This window comes from Ursus americanus, chromosome 3, assembly GCF_024610735.1.
Source record: "Ursus americanus isolate L20-20 chromosome 3, mUrsAme1.1.p, whole genome shotgun sequence".
Lineage (NCBI taxonomy): Eukaryota > Metazoa > Chordata > Mammalia > Carnivora > Ursidae > Ursus > Ursus americanus.
Window position 1 is genome coordinate 54,915,734 of NC_142129.1, and position 24,918 is coordinate 54,940,651.

The 24,918-nt window shown below is 35.2% G+C and overlaps 1 protein-coding gene across 14 annotated transcripts in view; it reads right to left on the reverse strand.

Moving 5' to 3' along the window:
- Positions 1 to 24,918, reverse strand: part of HDAC9 (histone deacetylase 9) — a 726,671-nt gene that overhangs the window by 419,435 nt on the left and 282,318 nt on the right. For 8 of the 14 annotated variants that reach the window (XM_045793088.2, XM_087860991.1, XM_045793089.2 and 5 more), the window contains 4 exons: positions 24,370 to 24,611; positions 19,990 to 20,140; positions 18,839 to 18,965; positions 16,242 to 16,363 (listed from right to left, as the gene is read on the reverse strand). In XM_045793088.2, the coding sequence (XP_045649044.2) occupies positions 16,242 to 16,363; positions 18,839 to 18,965; positions 19,990 to 20,140; positions 24,370 to 24,611 (642 nt within the window). The remainder of the gene's footprint in view (positions 1 to 16,241; positions 16,364 to 18,838; positions 18,966 to 19,989; positions 20,141 to 24,369; positions 24,612 to 24,918) is intronic. The other 6 variants (XM_087861000.1, XM_087860996.1, XM_087860999.1 and 3 more) reach the window with 3 other exon arrangements.

Sequence of the window (24,918 nt, forward strand, 5' to 3'; positions counted from 1 at the left end):
GTCTGAACCAGAAAATATACTGCTAGAAATCTATCTTGTAGAAATAATAAGCCATTTGCCCAAAGATGGAAATTTTATAATATTTACTGCAAAATAATTTTAATAGCAGACACTGGAAATACTTTAAATGTCTAATACTAGAGGGCTGTAAATAAATTATGGCATAGCTATATGCTAAATTATTATTTACCCAGTAAAATGACCTGGGAGATTCAAATTTGATATTAAAAGACATCAAAAAGTGAATAATATACCTATGGTGCCAACACAGAAATTATAGTTTTTTAAATTTTATTGATTTATATATTTTGTATAATTAATATAGATGCATTTTAAACAACAAAAAAACCAGTAAATATATAATATAGCAAGCCAAATAAACAAGTAAAGAAAATTTTTGTGTAGGCTAAGGATAGCTACTTCAGTTGAACAAATTGAATAGCTAGCTCTGACAATGAGAGCCAAAGGAAAAATACAAAGAGCTATTATCATTGCAATAAGTAAGCATATTAATTCTTTAAGAGAAAGAAATATTATCTTGGTAATACGTCCAAAGAGAAATTATTTTACATGTATGTATGTGCAATGGTAATGGAAACATAATGCGTGTGTCTTTAAGGAACATTTTTTAAAAGCTGGAGAAATAGGCTTCATAATTTTTTCGTATAACTATATTACAAATAAATGACATAATAAATCTAAAAAGTAAAATATTTCCTAGAAGGAATATTTAAACATATGTAAGGTATGTTTATTAATTCTTATGTATCCACAAGCTTATCTATCTCCCTAAAAAAAGATCTAGATTTCAAAAACTGTATTTTCTTGTACAGTGATGGCAAAGTCATATTCTGGCACTAATTTTATATTTACAGTTTCTCAAAATTCTGTTATTGATCAATGAATTACCTCTTACATTTGATTGTAGCAAATATATTTGGAAATTCAACTTAAAAATTGTATTTTATTTCTGGAATAATTTACTTAAAAATTTTAAAAAATATTTAGATGCAGAAAGAATACATCAACTTATGGTTTTAAATAATTTGCTTTCAAAGAAAAATATCTGTACTAGTTGGACTTATGAAGAGTAATCCAAGCTCACGTGCTATTTCTAAAATATTTTTTAAAAAATTTTATCTATTTATTTGAGAGAGAGAGAGAGAGCACAGAGGGAGAGTGAGAAGGAGAAGCAGACTCCCCAGTGAGCAGAGAGCCCAACTCAGGGCTCAATTGCAGGACCCTGAGATCACAACCTGAGCTAAAGGCAGACGTTTAACTGACTGAGCCATCTAGGCGCCCCTCTAAAATATTTTGAACACTATTCATCGTTAGACTGAAGTTAAATTATAATTGGTACAATCTAAATTGTTATAATTCACTACTTTTATTAGGGTGAATCAACATGGTACTATAACTTTAGCATAATTGCCTTTTTCAATACCGGATACCATTTATTTATGTATAAAGCAGGGATTGAAAGGCCAGGTTCTGAAATAAAACTCACTGTTTTCAAACCTGGCACTGTACTTCAAACCTGGCATTACACTCACCCATGTAAATAAAAAGAGAACTGAGGAAAATTACTGACCTCTCTATGACTGTTCTCTTGTCTAGAAAGCTAGTGAAAAACAATGAGATGTATTTCAAGGGTTACTGTATGAAATAACTAAGATATAGAGAGAAATGCTTACAAAGGTATCTTGCACATAGTGACCAATGTTATCTATCACTACCATATAAATCTAACCAGCCGTTAACATTAATTCCCTTCAAAATTATTATTTAATAAACATATTTTAAAAACATGTAAATTATTCCTGCTAGTAGTGATCTCAAAATCCATAAGTCACCCACTTATCCCTTACCAACTATCACAGCAAGGTAATTTGCTGCTCTCTTGTTTATCAGTATTTTACTAGGGAGCAACACAGTGTCTGAAGGAGGTAAACATCATCACCATGTAATTAATCATTATGCTCCTCTTGATATTACATTCTGTATTTCAAAAATGATTTATATCACAAAGTTCTCAGTGCCTTTCTCTGGCAAATATTCATTTCATAAAACTTGCAGAATTATCCTCAATAGTATTTTGCAAAATGAGAGATATGATATGAATCTACTATGTTGTAACCAGCATTTTAAAATAAAATAAATAGAATAATAAAGAAACTATTGTAAGTGATAAAATTATTGTGAATTTTTATTTGTTTTTGGGATGTCTGTATATTCCACACTGTGTAGTAGGTCATAGCTAAAAAATTTGAAAGACACTGATATATCACAGAAAAATACTGTGATCATTATTGTTGAGACCAAAAAAATATACAACACAAATCCTGCCACTGAGTAAATTTCATTTTTATACAGAAACAGTGTTTACATGGAAATAACATAGGTAACAAAGGGAAATTGAGGGAGCTGAATTGTAAAAGATTTCAGCATCACTGCTTCAGAAAAAAGACGATTTGGAAAAGCTTCCTCTAAATTGTAGTGATTAAGATGACTTTTGAAATGAGTAGGAAATTCAGACATGAAGAGACAGACCACTGAAGAAAGTCCCAGGGCATTTGTGACAATCACACAATGCTTTGAATAAGAGATTTAATAGGATCAGATCAATACAGATCAATGAAACCAGGAACTGGCTCTTAGAAAAGATCAACAAAATTAATAAACCCTTCATCAAGAAAAAAAGAGAGAAGACTCAAATAAACAACATCAGAAATGAAGGAGGACAAATAACAAGTGACACCACAGAAATAACCACAGGGTTATAATAAAATGTATAAAAAATTATATGCCAACAAATTGGACAACCTAGAAGAAATGGATAACCTCCTAGAAACATACGACCTTCCAAAACTGAATCAGGAAGAAGAAGAAAATTTTAACACACTAATTACTAGCAATGAAAGTTAACCAGTAATCAAAAAGCTCTCAACAAACCACAGTCCAGGACCAGATGGCTTCACTGGTGAATTCCACCAAACATTTACAGATGAGTTAATACCTACTCTTCTCAAACTATTCCCAATAAATAAAAGAGCAAAGAAAGCTTCTAAATTCAATCTATGAGGCCAGAATTACTCTGATACCAAAACCAGACAAAGATACTACAAAAAAAGAAAACAGTAGGCCCATATCTCTGATGAACATAGATAAAAAAATCCTTAACAAAATATTAGCAAACCGAATCCAACAATTCATTAAAAGTCATTCACCATGATCAAGTGGGATTTATTCCAAGGATGCAAGGGTGGTTCAATATTTGCAAATCAATCAATGTAATACATCACATTGGTAAGAAAAAGGACAAGAACCATATGATCATCTCAATGGATGCAGTAAAAGCATTTGACAAAGGACAACATCCATTCATGATAAAAACTCAACAAAGTAAGCACAGAAGGAACATACTTCAACACAATAAAGGCCATCTATGAAAAACCTATAGCTAATATAATACTCAGTGGTGAAAAACAGACCTCTAAGGTCAGGAACAAGACAAGGATGTCCGCTTTCACCACTTCTATACAACATAGTACTGGAAGTCCTAGCCATAGCAGTCAGACAAGAAAAAGAAATAAAAGGCATCACAATTGGTAAGGAAGGAGTGAAATTTGCACTATCTGCAGATGACATGATACTAAAAAAAGAGAGAGAGACAGAGAGAGTGTTAATAGAATCAGAGCTTCCTTTTAGAAGGATGAATGCTGGTCAGAATTCCATTCTCAGTCCGGGCCGTTTAGAGAGCAACTATAAATTCCATTCAAACTTCCAGGGTGAGCAGGTAAGGCAGTCTCTCCACCAATGTAATCTGTCTCTCTCTGTGAGAGTGATGCGTTCAGGGTTGCTACATGACCCAAGCTGTTCAAGTGAGTTAGTCCTGGGAATTTATCTGAATTACTTGGTGGGAAGTGCTTGTTTTTGCTATTTTTGTTAAGCAGTTTAAGAGGCTGGCCTAGGGCTCTACTGGGTTATCCCTGTCACCATTTTGAGAGAGCATTACAGTAGGTAAAATTCAGCAGAACTAGGATAGGAACTCATACTTCTAATAATAACATGTGATCACACTGAACTAATATCTAATCACATGGAGACTAGGAAAACTCAAAAGAATCCCTCCAAATCCCCTCCTCCTTCTTTTTCTTTCTTTTTTTTTAAACTAAGCTAATTTGTATTGGTTTCTTGCTACTTACAAAATTAAGAGGCCTGAAAAAGTCTAATTCTGCTCAGACATTATATCTTCTTTGGGCGACATGATTTAAAAATGCTTCTAAGGCTATGTCCAAACTCAGAAGGAAGAGTTTGCTGTGACTGATTAGTGATGTCTGCCCTGGGCACCAGAGAGATTTTGTCATGACACTCAGGCCACATTTCTGCCTGCCTTGGGTCTGTACTCATGCTATCCTATAGGATAGTAAATAGCTAGCCACATGTGGATATTTAAATTCAAATTTATTAAAATTTTTCAAAGAAACTTTTCTCCTTAGGCATACTAGCCACATTTGTGTTTAATTTCAGGTGTCTACACCTGCCTAGTGGCTAGTGAATTAGATAATGCAGATACAGAATTTTCCCACCATTATTTTCAAAGAACCACATAAATACAAGGGTAGCAGGCTTAGTAAATACTCTCTGAGAACTTCTTCCATGTTATCTACTTTAAAATATATATAATAAAATTGAATAGATAATTCCAATTAAATATGCTGAATGCTTATAACTAAAAAAATATTATCTCAATGTCTTCTATCTATATTCTTCAGGGTGTTTAGATTTTTGCTTTTACTCAAGAATGTTTATAATCTGGAAATGCAAAATAGTAGTTCCTCAAGAAATAAGGTGGTCAAAATACTAAAGTAAGCTAATTTTCAGTCACCCTTTCAGGAACCTACTACACGTGCTTCACTCTGAAGACTGTAAGCTCATTAATGGCAAAAATCCTTTTTTACGTATGTTGATTTCTTTACTACCCACTAAAGATAAAAGGCACAGCACAAAGTGTGGTTTGTCAGATAAGGAATGAAGATGTCATAAACACTCTCTTTAAGGACATTTTTGCCACCCAATTAATTGGGAAAAACAAGATAAAAACATCAGTATGAAATATGATATCTAAAAATTAAAATACAATTGCCAGCTTTTATAGCAAAAATTATAGTGATATGAGAATACAGATAAGGAAAATGCCAGAATGAAGGTTTAAAAAAATGACTTTTGGATTAATCTTTTATATGGATAAGTGGTAAAGAATGTGTAAATCTTGAGGTAAAAATAAAAATAAGAAGCTCCAAAGCAAATAGTTATATATAAAGAGAAGATCGGGAAACAACAAAAATAAAGGTGACTCTGAGTGGGTAAATTAAGGCCACTTGATGAAAAACCTAGCATGCCAGGATAAACTTTTATTAAAAGCTGCCTTAATACTAGGGTTTTTGAGCAAACAGATAATGGTTTCCTCCAGATTTCTTTGCCATAAAGAACCCTTTCATTTCAAAGTAACCCCGTGAATGGTTGAAAACTTAAAGAAAATACAATTGCAAACATTTCATCACTATTTTCTATCCTCTTTTAACATTTATTTCGTCAGATATGTCTAGAGATAATATAAGAGCATATATTTTCATGGAATCTTTCCCCCAGTGTTTCAAGTTATAAAATTGTGAATATTACAAAGTAGGAGTCTTTTTTCAATCATTCTCATGATTATACAACAGATGGCTAAATGCTTTTAAAATCTTAATTATTATTTTTTGCCAATTTTTCATTCCAATCTTATCTAAAATGTCCTGCCTGTTTGTAATTGAGCATTTTATAGGGAGTGAAAAATATGTCATTAGGCTTTGTTACAGTTAATTATAATGAATTTGAGACATAATTCTGCAAAAGCACCATCATTTATTTCTTATTTATATGGTCTTCAAATTATTAACATTTTCTTATCTTAATCTTCTTGAAATATGATATTTCCTTTTTAAACTTATATACAATCTTAGGAATCATTTGCTTCAAATCTTTCCTTTAACTCAGGAATCTGAGATCCAAAATCATGAAGTGCTATGTTAAGGCCATATATTAGTAACAGGGTTAAGACCATAGTTCTAGACTCCTTTAGCTATTCCAAGTCTTGCATTATTATACCATCTGACTACTACTAATAATTCTTACCACGAATGCCATACCATCATTCCCGGTAATGCATACAGGAAATACGTACTGAGACTGTCATATATCAGGCACTTTGCTGGGCACTTACATATAATACCTTTATTGCTTATAATAATTCTGCAAGGCAAATATTTTCCATACTTGACAGCGAAAAAACTGAGGCTTAGAGAAGTCCTTTTAACTTGTCCATGGTTTACATAGTTCTATGTGGTAGCACCATGCTAGAATTCTCAGCCAAATCTAACAACAAACTATAAGATTATTTTCCATGCTTTGTCTTTCTAGCCTATATCAGTTTTTTTTATACGTTTCCCCCCACAAACAAACAATTTGAGTTAGATTTTCAAAGTTCTTACAAGGTTGCTTAATTATCACACAATTTGCAATTGATACTTGCTCTTGGCTCTAAACTAGTTATCATCCATATTGCACATACAATCTGTGAGACCAGCTTCTTGTTTATTGAATTGTGAAACTTAAACTATTTTGTTTCTTGATTCTAACTTAACCACAACTAACTTTTGAATAAATAATTCTGAGGAACATTAATATCTATGCTTTTTATCATTTTTAAATAAAAAATAAATTTATATGTTTTCTGTATTACAAGAAATCTTATTATTCTAAACCATTTAATTCTTAGGTAAATACTACAGTAACTTATCAATTGTAGCATGCATAATCACTAAGAAAAAAATGCAAAAACAAAAAACATTGCAGGTTGAACTATGAAAATATCATTCATCAGATCCATTGAGATTACAGACATGTTTGTTTTAAAAATGAGCATCATTTTTCATTCATTAGAATCAATGAATTTGTTTAAAATAGCTAATCATAATCAAAGTGATTAAATCTATCAAAAAGTCTTCTTTTAAAAAGTAAATTACCTATGTGAAAAATTAAATTCTTTTTTAAAAGGGAACTAAATTTTCTAATTTTTGGAGGGCCATGACTGGTTTTTCTTGCCTTATCAAATCTCTAGAGTTTGATATAATGAGAAAAATAAGAAAAACACAGAAAAAAAATCCTTATAATCCCCAAATCTTGCTTAAACAGTAGTTTATACTCCGCTCCAACCCAATATTTCATCAAATTTATTTTCAAAGTACCAAAATTAATAGGTTGTTGGTTCCACTTAAGGAGAACAGAAAGATGACATACAGAAGAGGGCATAGAATAAAATATTATAGAATAAATCATTAGGCAAAGACTTCAGCACAAAGTATTGGATTCCTTCCAAAATGTGATTTAAAATTATTTCAGCCTATTCTGTCACAGTTTTTAGCACATAGATTTGTTAGTCATGACCAAGCTGAGACAGTCAATCATTTATCCTCATCTTTTAAAAATCTATTATAATTAATTGGTAAGAATTATATTGCTTAAATATAAATCTGTCATCTCAAAAAGTTGGAGAGTTATGTTTAAAAATTTTTTTTAAAAATATTTTACAGGTTTAAAAGTCAATGGCAGACTTCTGGTATCAACCTCCACCATGTAAAGAGCTTGGAAATCTTCACTTTCGTCCTCACCACAAGAAAAAAGCTGAGCAAAGTAAAAATCAAAGTGGTTTTCTTACATCCTTCAGAGAATAGAGGTCTCAGAGCAAAGTGCTACCCTGAAATCTGGAGAGCCAGGAAAATACAGAAAATCACAGCTGAGCTCAGCTTACTGGAAGCAGAAGCTACTGGAACCAGTAACTGGTAGGAACCCCTTAAATGTAATTTTGATGAGTTGCTGGAGGCACAAATTGCTGGAGACCGATATGAACTAGCTTGACAGCTAAAACCTCCAGGAGTCCAACCTTAGGTGGGACCTACACATTTAATGGGTTTTACGTATAAGAACCCAACCAGGTTCTCTCAGAGAAAATTAGTGAGAAGTCCCCTCCTACATAAGTGAGGGCATGGAGTAGGGATGGAAGAGAGGAAGAAAGTAACCACTTTGAATATGCCCAGGAGAAAAGCAGCAATTTAAAAATATACCCAGAGCATTTTACATAACAAAAACTACCCTGCAAAGGAAAATATTTTGCCAGATCTTTATCTGACCTGGAGGGAAGGGCGATTTAAAAAAATGCGATTTAATAACAAGATTATAGAACAGTCACGCTACCCAACATTTTACCACCATATCAATAGGGTTCCAACAGAACAACAATCGATCATAACTGAAAGAGCTGTAAGACAGACTCTATTTATGAAGGAGTTCTTAGGGTAATCCTAAGAAAGGGGAAGAAAACAAAAAGCCAGGAAACTAAGCCTCTGTCAACTACAGCTAGGGTAAACATTAAATGCAGCCCACTTCCAGCCAGATTAACATAAAATCTCACACCAAAAGCCTAACCACTCGGTTTCTATTTTCTAATATATCATATACAGCTTTCAACAGAAAATTGCAAAGCATGCTGAAAGGCAAGAGAAAACACACTCTAAAGAGACAAAGCAAACATCAGACCAGACTCAGATATGATGATTCTGGAATTATCAGACAGAGAACTTAAAATACCTGTGAGTAATATTGTTAAGGGCCTTAACGGAAAAAGTTGACAACATGCAAGAACATATGGGTACATGTAAGCAGAGATATGGAAACTCTAATAGAGAATGAAGAGGAAATGCTTGAAATCAAAAGCATGGAATGAAGAATGCTGTGATGGACTCATCAGTTGACTGGATGTGGCTGAAGAAAGAATCAGTGATCTTGAAGACACATCAATAGAAACTTTCTAAGCTGAAAGGCAAAGGAAAAAAAAAAAGAACACAATATCCTGGAACTCTGGGACAATTACAAAAGATGGAATATATGTGTAATGGGGATCCTAAAATAACAAGAAAGAAAGGAACAGAAGAATATTGGAATAATGGCTGAAATCCACAGGTATAGGAATCTCAGGGAACATGAAGCAGTATAAATATCAAAAGCTAAACACCTAGGTATATCGTATTCGAACTGCAGAAAACCGAAGGCAAAAAGACTATCTTCAAAGAAACCAGAGGATATTAGAAAGCAACTTGCCTAGAGAGTAACAAGGATAAGAACTGTATCAGATTTCTTGTCCGAAACCTTGCAAGCAAGTGGAGTGTAGTGAAATGTTTAAAGTATTTTAAGAAAAAACCCCAGCAACTTAGAATTCTGTATTCACTGAAGTCATCTTTTCAACATCTTTCTCAGACAAACAAAAACTAAGGGAATTTGTTGCCAGTAGACCTGCCTTGCAAGAAATAGTAAAAGAAGGTCTTCAACAAGAAAGAAAAGATATAAGGTCAGAAATTCGTTTCTATGTAAAGGAAGGAATAAATGAAGGAAAAATAAAATACTTCATTATTCTTATTTTTAATTGAACTAATAGATTATTCAAAATAATAATATCAACAACATATTGGGCGATTTTAGCTTACAGAAAACTAAGAGGAATGACAGCAATGTTATAAAGGATGGGAGGGAGGAATGGGGAATGCACCGTTACAAGTTACCTCTACTGACAAAGCAGTTATTTGAAAGCAGATGCAGCTTAGCCACAAATACATACTTCAAATTCTAAGGAAATCACAAAATAAAAGTTTTTAAAGAGGTACAATGATATGCTAAGATGGTAGAGAACATGGAATCATGCAATGATCAATTAAGTCCAGAGAGGCTAGAAAATGAGGGTAAATTAAAAAAAAATCATAAAGAGAAAGTACAATGATTAGAAAACAGTTATACACATGACGGTAATAATCTAACAATATCAATAACCACTTCAAATGTGAATGGTCTACTACACTGATTAAAAGAGACTGTCAGAGTGGATTTAAGAAAAGACCCAACTACATGTTGCCTATAAGAAAACGATTTTAAAAATAAATACACAGATAAGGGCGCCCAGGTGGCTCAGTTGGTTAAGCATCCGCCTTCTGCTCAGATCATGATCCCAGGGTCCTGGGATGGAGCCTTCTGTCTCTCCCTCTGCCCCTCCCCCTGCTCATGCTCACTTTCTCTCTCTCTCTCTGTATCTCTCAAATAAATAATAAATAAATAAATAAATAAATAAATAAATAATCTTCAAAAAAATAAAGACACAGATAGATTTAAAGTAAAGGGGTGGAGAAAGATATCCCACGCTAACACTAGGAAATTGCAAATTAACACCAAAATGGGAAACCATTATATACCTATTAAAATGTTCAAAATCCCAAAATACTGAAACTGAAAATACCAAGTGCTGGTGTGTATGTGGAGCAACAAGAACTCTGATCTGCTGCTGGTGGGCATGCAAAATGGTGCAGCCACTTTGGAAGACAGTTTGGCAGTTTCTTACAAAACTAAACATAGTCTTACCATAAGACCTTGCTATGGCACTCCTATGAATTTACCTCATTGAGTTCCAAACTTATATCCACATAAAACCTACATGAGAATGTTTATAATAGATTTATCCATAATTGCTAAAACTTGGAAAGAGCCAGGATGTCTTTGAATAGGTAAATGGATGAACACACTGTGGTTCCTTTAAACAACACAATATTATCTAGAAATAAAAAGAATGAGCTTTCAAGCCACAAAAAGACATGGAGGAATCCTAAATGCATACTGCCAAACGAAAGAAGCCAGTCTGGAAGGTTATATGCATTATACTGTATGATTCCACCTTTATGACATGCTGCAGCAGACAAGACTATAGAGACAGTAAAAATACCAGGGGTTACTGAGGGTTGGTTAGGGGGAGGGACGAGTAGATAGAGCAGAGAGGAGTTTTAGGGCCGTGAAACTCTTCTGCATCATATTGTAATGATGGACACACGACATGACATTACTCGTGTCAAAATCTACAGCACTTTTTAACACTAAGATAAACCTTAATGTAGATTATATACTACACTAATAATAATGTATCTAGTGGTTCATTAATCCTACCAAATGTACCACGCTAATGCAAGAAATAAATAAAAGCAGAGACTGGGGTGGGAGGTGGGGTGGAGAATGATCTGGAAGACCTCAGTACTATCTGCTCAGTTTTTCTGTAAATCTAAAACCGTTCTAAAAATTAAAGTCTAATAATTTAAAAATAAAGTCAAGGGCAGGAATGAAAACTCAGTTGGCCCCAGTGAGCACAAAGCATCAATTAGTGTTCCTCCTGTGTTAGATGAGAGAAGCAAGTCTGCTGCTATTTTTGGACCCCATATTTGGCTCTGAAATGCCAGGGAAATACAAAACTGACAAAACCCTTTATTCCAGCGTTGCCATTAGTACTGTAAGTTGCACAGAGCTTAAAAAGTTTTGTCACTTTCTCCCCAGTTACTTGTTTAATCAATAAATGTGGCAGAATGTTAGACCTTAAAAAGACTTTCCACAACAATAATAGATAGTTTTAACTTGATAGAAATAAATGAAACTGAATTCCTCCTTGACTAGAAACATAAAATTAACTAAGCACTCCCTAAATCCCAGGTATGATCCTAAGCTCATTGCACGCAATACTTCATTGAATTCCCAAAATAACTGTTTGAACCAAGTAAAATAATTATTCCCATTTTACAAATGACAGAGTCACAGGCCAAAGAGGTTAGTAAACTTCCTAAGACTGAGGATCCAGATTTCAAACTGGTAGGTGGATTCAAAGCCTGTTGTTACTGCGCCACATTGCTTCTTGAGTCTGGGAAAACTGGTGTAATTTTATCAGAAAAATATTATTCTAGTAATTTTAAGCAAGAGTGACTCCAACAGTGGAACTAAGATACACTACTAAGATAGGTGAAAATCCTCCAGTTTTTGTTAATCTGGAATAAGATTTGGAGTGATATTTTTATAAGCGTAAATGCTATTTTCGTGCTATCCATGCAGAAACGTGTGTGCATGCCCACGTGTGCATGTGAGCATGTGTTTGTGTATCATGAGAAAAACACAGAATTAGAGAGAGAGAGGAAGGGAGAAAGATTTTAAAACACAAGATAAAAAAAAAAAAACTCCTTGTATTAATTCTGGATTACACTAATTTGACTAGGTCACCAAGGTACCACAACATAACTTCTAACTGCTATTCTGAGGGAGATTTATAAAGCTATCTGTCTCATCTCTGCCTTCTTTCCAATTTACTCAGTGTGGAAAATAACACTGGCCTTCCAAAACCTTAACTTATGTTTGGACCCCTTCCATATGAGTCTGACTCTAGTGTTGCTGACCATTAAAATGAATATTTCAGTGGGGCTGGAACAGTCTTGTTAGCCTGCGCCAAACTTTATATGGCTTGCACACTTTAAGAGGTTAATCTAGCCAGCCAGTTCACTTTGTTCAGAAGTATTAAATGGAAAGACTATAACACTCAAAGAAAGGCAAAGTTCACTAGGTAAGACCCCAATAATATAATGGAGCATAAAACCTCTAGAATTTTTTACCATAATATTTTATGAAACATACGTACACACTCACTGGAATAGAATCCAATTCAAATGGTTCTGTAGGTCAATTCAAAGTCAGCACATGCGCAGTATCTTTACCAGAAATATGTACTATTTCAAAAGTACCTGGACCTAGACGCTTCCTTTTTCCATTTTATAGTTTATTACCAGTCTAGAAATATACTATACTAGGGGGAAAAAGTCACCTACCACAGTATATAATACAATTTGGCGTCAAAACATAAAGTTCAATAAAATAGTACAAATTTCAGTATCAACAGATCCTTGCGTTGTGGAACAAAAAGAATCACAGAAGGTAATTCTAAAAGGAAGTGCTATTTTAAGTGTGGGTGATAAATATAAAACTTGAAAACAATGATTTCATTCTCAACTTCACAACTAATTATGAAATCCTTTAATGTTCATGGTTGTGAAAGGAGCAAAAGACTCTCAATTCCTACATTTAAAAGAAAAGTGAATTACGAATGGGCCTGATTAGAGCCACCTATTTGTATTATTCTGATGTTTCCTCAACGCCCAAATGCTAGGAGCAACCCTGATCTTCCTAAGGGAAAGGAAGTAAAGGTCCACTTTGCATGACAAAGGTCAGATTCTGCAGACAAATGAGACTTCTTTGATTGACTGTTCCTAGGTTATCACTGCCTGGCTGGGTCCTAGGAGGTCAAGAGAGGTTCCGAACTGTGCTCACTGCTTAAGGGACACCCCTGGAGCCACTTTAATCATTTTAAGATCATTACCACTTTTCTTATTCTGGTTCTAGTTTTACTCCCTTAAATCTTGTTAATACAGATTGGCAATTCAGCCCTGATGTAGATTAAAAAGAAATTGCAAGTATTCGGTATTATATGCAGATCCAAAGAGAGAATCCGCTCACTTAACAACTTCTTTTCAATCTAAGACTGAGTTCGGTGCAATTTAAGTAGACCACAGAGGGTGATCGCCAGGCCCCCACAGGAAAGCCTGACTCTATTATAGCTGTCCTGGTGTTTACACTATGTGATCCATGCCACTGCTCTACATTTCATTTAATGTGATGTAGCTTTACGCAAAAATTATCTTAGTTTCCCCAATCATAAGATACGTTTAATTATGGTAATATCTTGTTTGCTTTTTTATAATAGCTATTAAGTCATAAACATACAAGAAATGCTAAAGTAAAAATTATCACTTGACTGTATTTCAATGCTCTTCTATTTAGAGCAAATATACGTGTAAGCTTTCTCACAGGAGACTGGAAATACACCAAATGGCTCATATTGATAAAAGTTACAAGAGTTCTGTTCTGCCTATTTGTAATTAATGAGGGATATCTCTTAAGTACTTTAGATAATGTGTACAAAACATCTGTATTTAATCATATCATCCTTCTCTTAGATGATGGGAATTGAATTAAGAAATATTTTGAAACCCCTATACAGATGTAAAAGTATTAATGGTTGTTCAAGAACTTCATTAGTACAATGCTTGAAAAAGTTTGGTTTTATAAATCAACAGCCTGACACTTCATTAATATCAGATTTTCAATTTTATAAAAGGAATAACCTTAAAATATTAGGCAGACACAGCAAATATAACACTAGCAAAGACAAGGGCTGGATATTTTCACTATTATATATACCACACAAAGAAAATGTCTTTCATATTAGTACAAATTTGAATAAAATTTTGTAACATATATAATGAGCAGGATTTCTCTTTGAATTCTGTTGTGGACTGAGAATTTTTACAAGAATAAATTAACAGCTTGCTAGTCATTCCTTACAGAGAAGAAAATCCTAAACTGTTCTCATGGAAACTGGGACACAAAGTATGGGTTTTCAGTACTTGTTCGTGAGTATTGAAAGAGATCAGATTTTCTTTCTGGATGCTTTACTGGTTCCAAATGCCACTTCTTTTCAAAGTCAGTGTCAGTTCTACAGTCAGTTTTCAGTCTCCCAGTGGTAAGAATATATTCAAAGGCTGTGTGCACAGCAGGGTAGAAGTCTTTCTCCATGAATGTAACTATATCACTCATCAGTAACCTCCTGCCATAAGGGGACTTATGTTTTCTTTCCTTTTAGTGACTCCTTGGGCCCTTGAATGCCAGTCACTGCCCTGAGACCTGGGGCAAGATTCACATAATCTCTGTCAATAGTTCCTACATAAGCCACTGGTGCAACTAAATGTCAAGACAGCAGATCAAAGTCGGCACATTCTAAAACTTGTGTCCTTTATGGATCAATTTTCATAAACTATACTCTGTGTGTTAGAAATACGTGGAAGCTCATTCTCTGCTTTCTTCCTTTTATCCCAGAGAAATTTATTTATGTGAAAGGCAACCTGATTTGTACACAAGAGTGTGAAATTCTGATGCACTACATAAATTTCATTCTCCCCTTTTCAGAGCCCTCCGGAGGTATTTTACTTCTTAAAGTATTTTACTACACCTATTGTCTTATAGTAGAAATGCAAAACTCCTTGGGCTATTATTAAAATAAAAAGGCACAGATTGCTTTGCAATACTTCACTGTCCTACCCCAGTGCCTGGTACAAAAGATGGTAGGTAAATAAATTGTTACTCATCATGGATTTTATTTTTAAATCTTCATTATGCTATAGGTAAATTATGACAGACAATGTGTGTGGTTTTACAATCTATATCCATTTTAATTATTCAAGATTGCTTGGGGAAATGAATATAATTATTGGAAAGCATTTTTGCTTTGTAGATTTCAAATAAAATTACATAGATCTAGTCTTCTTAAGTAGACTTGAGTAAAATACAATGGACCAAACTACCTTCTCTGAATACCTTTTCAGATCAGTTCTGGATACAAAGATTTTAAAATTTACAGCTTTCCCTAAAACAACTGTATTTGGAAAACATAAGATTTATAACAGAATGTACACCAATGCTATTTATGCTTATATCTAGCTGAAGTTTAAATATATTTATCACAGAGGTAAGAGCATGTAACATGTTAAATACGCACGTATCAGAGGGCTGAAAAAGGAGAGGATGAGCAAACAAATACTAGCCTCAGAGCCAGAAGGCGGTTGACTAAACTCCAAATAGAAGCTTCATTGTCCCAGTTCCCCTAAGCAAATTTTTATATAATTACATGAGATTAGGTACAAAGCATCACTCTGAGTTCTCCTGTAATCTGTGAGACATTAGGCAAGTCACTTAGAAGGTAGCTTTGGTCTTATCTGTTTTCACCACTTAAACAATTAAAATTTACAGGTTTTAAAATGTGTGAGGAAAGGAAAGCTTATTATTCCCATTTTTTTCAGTAAATGGCTGAGGCTGAAGAAAAATTTCGATAAATGGAGGAAATTACAGAGGTCCTCATTAGTGGAGAAGATTTAAATTTTCGGAGAAATCGAATTTCTATTTTCCTTAATTCTATTCTTTATGGCTAATAAGACAAGAATTTGTTTAAAATCCAAATATGATGAACTTTTAAATTAAAAAAGGTACTTCGATTATATCCTGAATCAACTGATGTTGAAACTGGGGGGTATCGTGTGTGCGTGCACATCTTTGTTTATGCTGAGGGCAGGGGCGGAGAGGGCGTAAGAGCTGCGATGCAAATCCTGGGGCTTTCTTCTAGAGGAGGGCCACATGAAACTACAGGTACATTGTGGAAGAGCAAGTGGAGACGTCCCAAACCAACTCACCAGTTTTTCGAAGGGGGAAATCATCCTTTGCATCCTGTGCTCCTGGTAATGTGTATTTGTAGGATGGAGACGTTCCACTCAGGGGTGGAGAGCTTTGATCCAGTGACGTGTGGTGGGCAGCCCTACCAAAGAAAAAGAGGGTTCACCATTTGCTCTGGAGTTTTTACTGTGTGTTGGTCAGCAATAATCAGTTGCACATGCCGTACACGTGTCTCAGCTGTGTTTACGTTCTTTCCTTCCAGTGTGTACAAACCACAGCCTCATGGAACCAAGTTCACTTTGGCAGTACGCTATAGAGAATGCTGCAGGATCCCCGAGAACGACCACTGTGTGTCTGGTCACACACTTACACAGAAGTTCGTGTTACTAAAAGAGAATTCACCAAGAGCCTGAGTTTTGATCATCGGTGGTTACTGCGGGTGTTTTCTTATGCGCCATACTAGTGAAAACGTCATCTTCCGAATCCTTTTTAGTCAACAAGGTAGAATAGCCAGAGTAAAAGTAAACATAGAGAAGGGACCTCATTTTCAAAAACTGCTAGGTAATACATAAAAGTACACAAGGGTGGCTTTTCTACCATAGTGATGCCACTGCGTCAGCAGCCTCAGATCTCCCGACTTGTACAGCACTTCCACGGTAAAGGTTGGCAATCACATATTTCTACAATATGAAGCTGATTTTTAAAAATGTTTTCTCTTCCCTGTGTAGATACAGTGAAAGAGATGGAGCTGTACTACCAGGAAAGAGTTTTCAGGACTGAACATAGATTATCCAGTGGACATGATCATCCACTATTATGATACGTGAAGAAACAATGAGCAGGGCATGGTATCGCTACCATGATGATTATTCTACCACTATCATTTATCTGAATCACACATTCTCAAAAATTAACTGGTTTAGGGGCACTTCATCTAGCCCTAACTGGTAAAAAAGTATTAAACTCAGAGTCTATAAATTAATGATTTATAGTGTCTGGCTTTGGACCCTACTGAAGTTCAATTCAGTACAAAAAAGGATTGCTAAGTCAGTGTTTAATATACCCAAGGGGACAGCTAAAGAACTTTCAGCTGAAAGTTTGTTTGCATGTAGATGTTTCCCACTTAAAAAAGGTATTGTCTCTTCTTAAAATGAGCTTTAACTTAGAAGGAATATGAATTCCGTATAAATTATGTATGCAATTTTAGGTAATAAAATGGTATTTATTTCTAAATACACTGTGATGTTGACTGAACATCTGAAAATTTTCTTCAGGGACTGGCATCTCAAGTCAACTGACATGCCTGATAGAAATTACATAAACCATTAAAAAGTATTTATATAGCAGTCTGGAATCTGCCTCGGTTACTCTTTTTTTTTTTTTTGGATGCTGAGAAGGGCGGATACTTATAAACTAGAATTAGAAGTATAATAACTTTTTAAATAGAACTCTTGGGATGCTTACAATTTCAATATAGAGTAATCAAGTATTTACTCCCTTATCCTTGATAATATGAAGAATCAAAAAAAAATGTAAGTGTAGGGGCGCCTGGGTGGCACAGCGGTTAAGCGTCTGCCTTCGGCTCAGGGTGTGATCCCGGCGTTATGGGATCGAGCCCCACATCAGGCTCCTCTGCTATGAGACTGCTTCTTCCTCTCCCACTCCCCCTGCTTGTGTTCCCTCTCTCACTGGCTGTCTCTATCTCTGTCGAATGAATAAATAAAATCTTAAAAAAAAAAAATGTAAGTGTAAAATCTGACGGTCATTCAGAAACGTATAAAATGAGGGAAATGAAACTATTATCTGTTACAGTCTATTATCCAAATATTTGCCTATCAGTGTTTGTCCTGATTTTTTAAAAACACCACAACCTTCCTATTTTCCTGAGAGGAGAATTGTGTACCTCATAGTTCCCTTCACCGGACTTGGGGAAACATGGTTCCGGATGTCTGTAATAGTAGAGTGTCTGATGTTGTCAGCTTGTGTGTGAGAAGTCAGTGTGCTCGGCTCACAGTGTAGCAAGAAATGAAGTCAGATGATCAGGGGTAAACTTGTCACGGAAGACTCAGCTCTACTTCCTTGCCTCTGTTCTCTTTCTCTTCCCTCCCTTGTCTTCCTGCCCTTTTTTTTTTTTTTTTAAGTCGAAAAGCTTCTGGTCTTTTAAAAATAGCTCAGATCTCCACCTTCTATCGAGCCAAGTAAAATAAAGTCTCAACCTGCCAAATCTTCAGAAATTATTGTAAAGATATCAGATGCACCATCTGAGAATAGAAAAATGCAAAATAGAAACTAATTTCTATGCCCCACCCTACTTTTCTGTTATTCATTCACCAGAAAACATATCTACTTCCCTGCCCTCGAGATGATACTTGCTAACATTTATTAAGTGCTACTCTCCGTTGAATGTTTTAGCACATTATTTCATAGGACCTTTCCGGCAACCCTAGAGGGCAGGTACTATCATGATCTTTTCATAGAGGATGATGAGAATTCAAGGAGCTTGTCCACGGCCACACAGCTGAGAACTGGCAGACCCCGGTCCTGTGCCCAGGCTGGCTGAGTACAGAACCTATGTTCTTGACCCCTGGGAATGAAAAAGGCCAAACACTGAACATACGTGTACCAGAGCTTGGGATGGCGGCTCACGGAATGATTTTTTCCATTTGTTGGAGTGTCTTTTGTTGCTGATTTACTCAACAGGAATTCTTGAAGCTTCTGCTTTACTTCTGTACTTGCCACTGCCCCTGAAACACACACATACAGACACAGATGTTGATTCGGGGCTTTGTCCTTTTGTGCCTTTGGAGTATTAAGCAAAAATTAAGAAGTAACACCACTGGTCACTGCATATGAAGCTTTCCTATTAAAAGAAGAAACCAGAGTCTAAACAGGCTTTTGAAAATGGCATAGTAATGTTTTGTAACTACTGCTCAAACCGCCAATTTTCAAAGGACCTTTGATGATTTCTTTAATTGCTTCTGCAGAATGGGGAGTCCCAGAATTAGCACTAATTTTTTCCTAAGGTTAAAAAAATGAGGAATAAAACACTGCCTTTTAAAAATCAAGAGTCTTAGGGGACCCACATAAGTGATTGAACACAATACAATGATCTTTCCTGAATTGCTAGTTTGAAAAACTCACGTTTTAAAAAACTCTTTTGAGCATTAAACAAATAAATATCCCTGACAGTTCCAGTGCAAGTCATCTGATTTTAAACCTTGCTACATCCTGATTTTGAACTGACCTCAGACAGGGGAATTATTTGGATCTGTCTCCCTCTTGTGGATAGTTTTTTTAAACAAACGTTCTGCCTTCAATCTTCCCGAAGTCTGGGTACTCAAAAACTAGACGGAGGCAAGGCTGGACTTACAAAGCAATTATTACTTGAGCAGGAGGAAGGTATAGTGAGGAAATGTGGAAGTAAGTTTATTGATAAAACAATAAAACAATATGGCATGGCTAGCCTGCTTTAGTAGAACCTTGTTTTTAAGGTTCAAAACAACAGAAATCAGCATCTCTGCCAAACAGAGTAGGGTTTTTACTTCCTGGGACGCTGCAGACTGAATGCAGAGAGAGGAAAGGTGAGTGTCAACGCTCTACATCTGGGTCCATAATTTATTTTTTTTAACTGAATGCAGACAGTTTTGACAAGTTTATTTTATTTTATTTTTGACAAGTTTAATTCCACTCCTTATCAGGCTTCTTTCTGAATGACGATCAGCTAAACACGAGGGAAGAGATTCATCTTTTACCCCTGGTGCCTCTTACTTTCTCGTCCTCTATCTTTGCCTCTGAGAGGAGGAAGCTGCTGTTCTCTGCGGTGCCTCTCTACTTCCTGTTCTTGCCTCTGCTGCTCCAGTTTCTGCTCCTTTTCTAGGAGTTCTTGTTGCTGTTTTATGGCTAGAAGTTCCTGTTGCAACTTGCGAGAAGAGAAAGACATGAGAGTGTGCAATTTCTTTAGGCTTCATCGTCATCACTGACCCAAACCAAACTGCTAGCAGCTTCTGGAACTTGTTTCGGTTTAGTTTACATTTTTACTCACTTTTTTGATAAATTATTGAAATCTAAAGACAAACAACTAATGCCACAGACGGTCTTCGTGTCATCAATCAGCAAGTTTTTAGGTAGCTTCATTACCTGTGCCGCCCCATCAAAAGCCATTACCAAATTTGCTCTAAGCTTTACTTCCCTGAGTAGCTTCTCTTTGTACATCTGAAATATAAGAAACAGGCAAAGGCAAGAATGGCCCAGAAGTCTGCTCTATCGAGTCCCTCCATTATAAATAAACAACTGAAATCTTCATTTCTTATCTGAGAAATGGTATGAAAACAATCAAATCGAAGAAATGGTGAGAAGTGAGTTAATTTGGGGGAAGTCTACCCGAAACAGAATGAATGTTAAAAATTTCAAAACCTGGGGCACCTGGGTGGCTCAGTCGGTTAAGAATCTGCCTTCAGCTCAGGTCATGATCCCAGGGTCCAGGGATTGAGCCCCAGAGTTGGGCTCTCTGCTCAGCGGGGAGCCTGCTTCTCCCTCTCCCACTCCCCCTGCTCCTGCTCTCTCTCTCTCTCAAATAAATATATAGAATCTTTAAAACAACCTTCAAAACCTTACAGAGAATGTTCTCAGAATAATGTATCCATACATTCATAGTAGGCTTTTCTCTCGAAACAGCAGAAGCCTCATTCATTCATCCAGCAGGCAAAAACCTTCAGATTAGAGACTGGTCAAAACGAAATCCTTTCCATTAAACAAACTACTGTCAGGTTGTCTGAATCGCTTGACTTCACTTCCAAACAATACGTAACATGGACACGAAGGATTCTTAATAACTGTGTTGACATGTCCGTTTTCTCTCAGATGGAGAAATAGGTATCTATGAATATTAGTAAACATGCTCACTGTGGAGTAACTAAAGATTCTGAGTTCTACTTAGGCTCTGATGTTACTAGATACGAAATCTAGGCACCTTACTAAACTACTCAAAGCCCTAGTTTCTCATATGGAAGAGAAATAATCTCTGTCACACATTATGTTCAGAATGCACATGAAATTTAGTTTTTAAGTTTGAACCATACTGATTTCAACTATTATTACTGTTTTTAGATCTCAGTCCTAATGAAGTTGGTGTAATTTGCTGTTTATATTAGATAGATACTTAAAATTCTGAAATTTATGCTGTAAAGTAAGAGAACAAAAACAAAAAGCTTTGTGGAATGGCGTCAAAGTTACTCTGGAGCAAAGGGAAGCCAACTCTGTACGCCAACCATGATAGCCTCACCTCTTCTGGAGGATACGGGTAGAAGCATTTCTGGTTACTCTTCACATTAAAATCTTTGGCACTTTGGCTTTGATATATCAGTCCCTTACTGGATGATTTTAGATACACCATTGCAAAAGAAAACTGTGTAACTTCGCTTAAACTCTGCCTTAAATATTAATTCTATACAGCTACTGGGGTTGGAGAAATTGATTTCAACCAAAGCCCCAATGAAATTGAAATTTAATCTATCTTAGGAATCTAGAAAAGCACATAATTTAATTTCCACAGCTACTATTCATTATTGGAGATTAAAGGACTGACATTGAAAAAAAAAAAGAAAGAGGAAAGAAAGAAAGAAAGAAAGAAAGAAAGAAAGAAAGAAAGAAAGAAAGAAAGAAAAGAAAAGAAAGAAAGAAAGAAAGAAAGAAAACATCAACTGCCCAGTTTCAGATGTTCTGATATCTGACCAAGGAGGATTTTTGGTAGTTTTGATGGGAGACAAGGCAAGACTACAAATCTTGGAACAACCATTTACTGGCTGTGTGGTCTTGGGCAAGTTTCAGTATTTCTCTCTGCCTCAGCTTACTAAGTGGAAAAATGGGATAACAACATCAGACTCATCAGATGTTGTTGATTGCAGAAGCCAAAGATTCAAAATGTTAATGTAAGTAAAGCTTCATGTACTGTGTGCTCCTCATAAACATAAAATTCAAATGAATGTTAAACGCATCAACTCAGCCTTTCCCATAAAAAATGTTGAATAAAATAAAACAAAAAAAGTAAAAAGTAAAAAGCTTCCTAAACTTAAAAGGAAATTTAAAGTAGGTCTTTAGTTTCTGAGAAAACAGCTTATTACTTTGGAAAATCATTTCAAAAACTAAATTTTCCTTTTAACTATCTTGGAATTTTTTTTCTGTCAAGAGCCTCTTCTTTTCTTATATTTTCCAGATGTCAGTAAACCTATTGTGCTACTTTGCTTGAGCTAAAGTAACAATTAATCACCTACCTGCAACTACTAACTTGTGAGTAAAATGAAACAATACATTACTTCAAAAATTTTTATATTGATCTTTACAACTACAAAAGGTATCAAATATAAATGAAGCGAAGTATTTAAAGCAGTAACATATTACTATTGCCCTGTATTCAGTGCAACATGAATCAGGTACCACAGCAAAATGAACTATATAGTTACTTTTAAAAGGATGGTGAAGAATATAAATTGTATTCATTCATCATTGTCATCCTAACATGCCAAGAATGAATGGAGAAGGAAATCTAAACATCAATGTTCCTGATTTTTTTCCAAGGGTCAAATAATAATGCTTTAAAAATAAGTCTATAAACTAAATGAAGGTTTCCTATTCTACAAAATACAGCCATGAGCTACTGGTTCTATATGAGACCCAAAACAAAATCCCCAATCTTAGTTTTAAGGCATCTTATAGATTAGTAAATTGTAAGAATTCTTTTAGTAAAGTTCACTAAAGAAGAAAACTATGATGTTTTATATCAGATGTCAAAGCTTTTTTGGAAAAGAAGATAAAATAGGTCTTTCAGGCTAAGGAAGTATCTTGAAAAAGAAAGGACATAGGGAAGAAGATAGCACTTTTACCTTCTCAGACACTCATATAAATGGGGTAAAATTTTATAATATTCACATAGATTAGTTATCTATATTAATCTGACATAAATGTGCTTGTATTTGATATGCAAGATCAAGTGTTCAGAACCTGTAATTTATTGCGTTAGTAAATTAACATGTATTTGCATCATTTTGAAGGACATAGACATAAAAATGGCATTTTATTATAAGTATTTGCTGCTTTATATTACTGTCATAACAAACTCAAACTAAACATCTACTCAATCAGACCAAAATAGCTTTGTTTTAAATGTCTTTGTCAAGAATTTGAAAGACATTTCACAAATAAAGCTAATGTGATATTAATCTCAAAGATACAAGAAGACACGGATACACAGATACATCTAAAATGACTTGACAACAAAATAGTCTATCATAAAAAATTCTGGGACATGGATATATTTCTCCTAGGATAATTTACACAACTTGGGTCTCAAACTATCAACTACTTCCAAAATTCTTTCAATAAATTCTTATCTGCAGCCTATTAAACTTATATAAAAATATTAACATTTGCATCAGTTTCTTCATATATAATTCTCTTGAGCTTTTTATGTTATTATTTTAAATGTATACATTATGAGGTCTTCTTCATGGGGAAAATTAGGATATATTCAGAACATATACTTATATGGGGAGGTGGGGGGGTGGGGGAAACAGGTGATGGGGAGTAAGGAGCACACGTGCTGTGATGAGCACTGGGTGATGTATGGAAGTGCTGAATCACTATATTGTACACCTGAAACTCATATTACACTATCCGTTAAATAACTGGAATTTAATTAAACTTTTAAAAAATCCACTTATAAACCAAAAACAAAACAAAAAGGCTCTCTCTTTATTTATTGTTTCTGATAAATAGTTTAAGCAGATTCTTTAGAAATATAAAATGGATCTTCCCAGGCTCATGGTTCTTCTTGGTGGAGAACAGATGGGGCCGATGAACAAAATCATGTAGGTGACGAACTCAACAGAGGTTGGAAAGTTACTATTCCCTACTATTGATGCTATAAACTAATGGTTGAGACTGGTACAGGCCCCTCCAAGAGCAAAGCTGGTTTTCAGTCAGCATTCTTACTACTTACCCAAGATTTTCACCAGCAAAATCACAATTTCCTCCAGGCCATACTTCCATGTCTTAATCACAGTGAAACTCACCCCCCTCCCAATGCTCCTTATGCTCATGTCCTGTTGCAGGCTTCCTCGGTGAAAAGGTCAGAGGCAAGGAAACATTTGCTACCTTGATGTGCTCCTGGAGCTGAGCCTGGTGCTGCCGTGTCAAGTTCTCATGCTGTTTCTGAAACTCTGCAATCAGGAGCTGCTTCTGGATTTGCTGCTGTTGCTGGATGAGGAGTAATTCTTGCTGCAGCTGCTTCTCGCGGACAACAGGATCCACCACAGGCATCATCATCCTGAGGTCTGTCCTTAGGTCTAAAGGTGAGATGGGCTCTAGGCCCACGGGAACTTCTGATTTCACATCCACTAGAGAAACAGGAGGAAAAAAAGGGGGGGAGGGACATGAGAGCAGATAGGAAATTAGTACGTTGATTTGCAAACAAACAAAAATAAAAGACATTATACTCTATACAACAAATTTTATGATAACAAGTGTAGTTATTTTTTACAACAATGATAAAAGGTCTTCAGTTTTGGTAAAAATGGACCCCATGCTAATTTTCACCCAGCAACCCTCATGAATTTTCTAAATTTCTCTTTTCAAAGAGATGAATCCTGCCCCCTCCCCCCAAAAAACCCTCAAAAAACCGAAAACCACAAAGAGATGAATCCA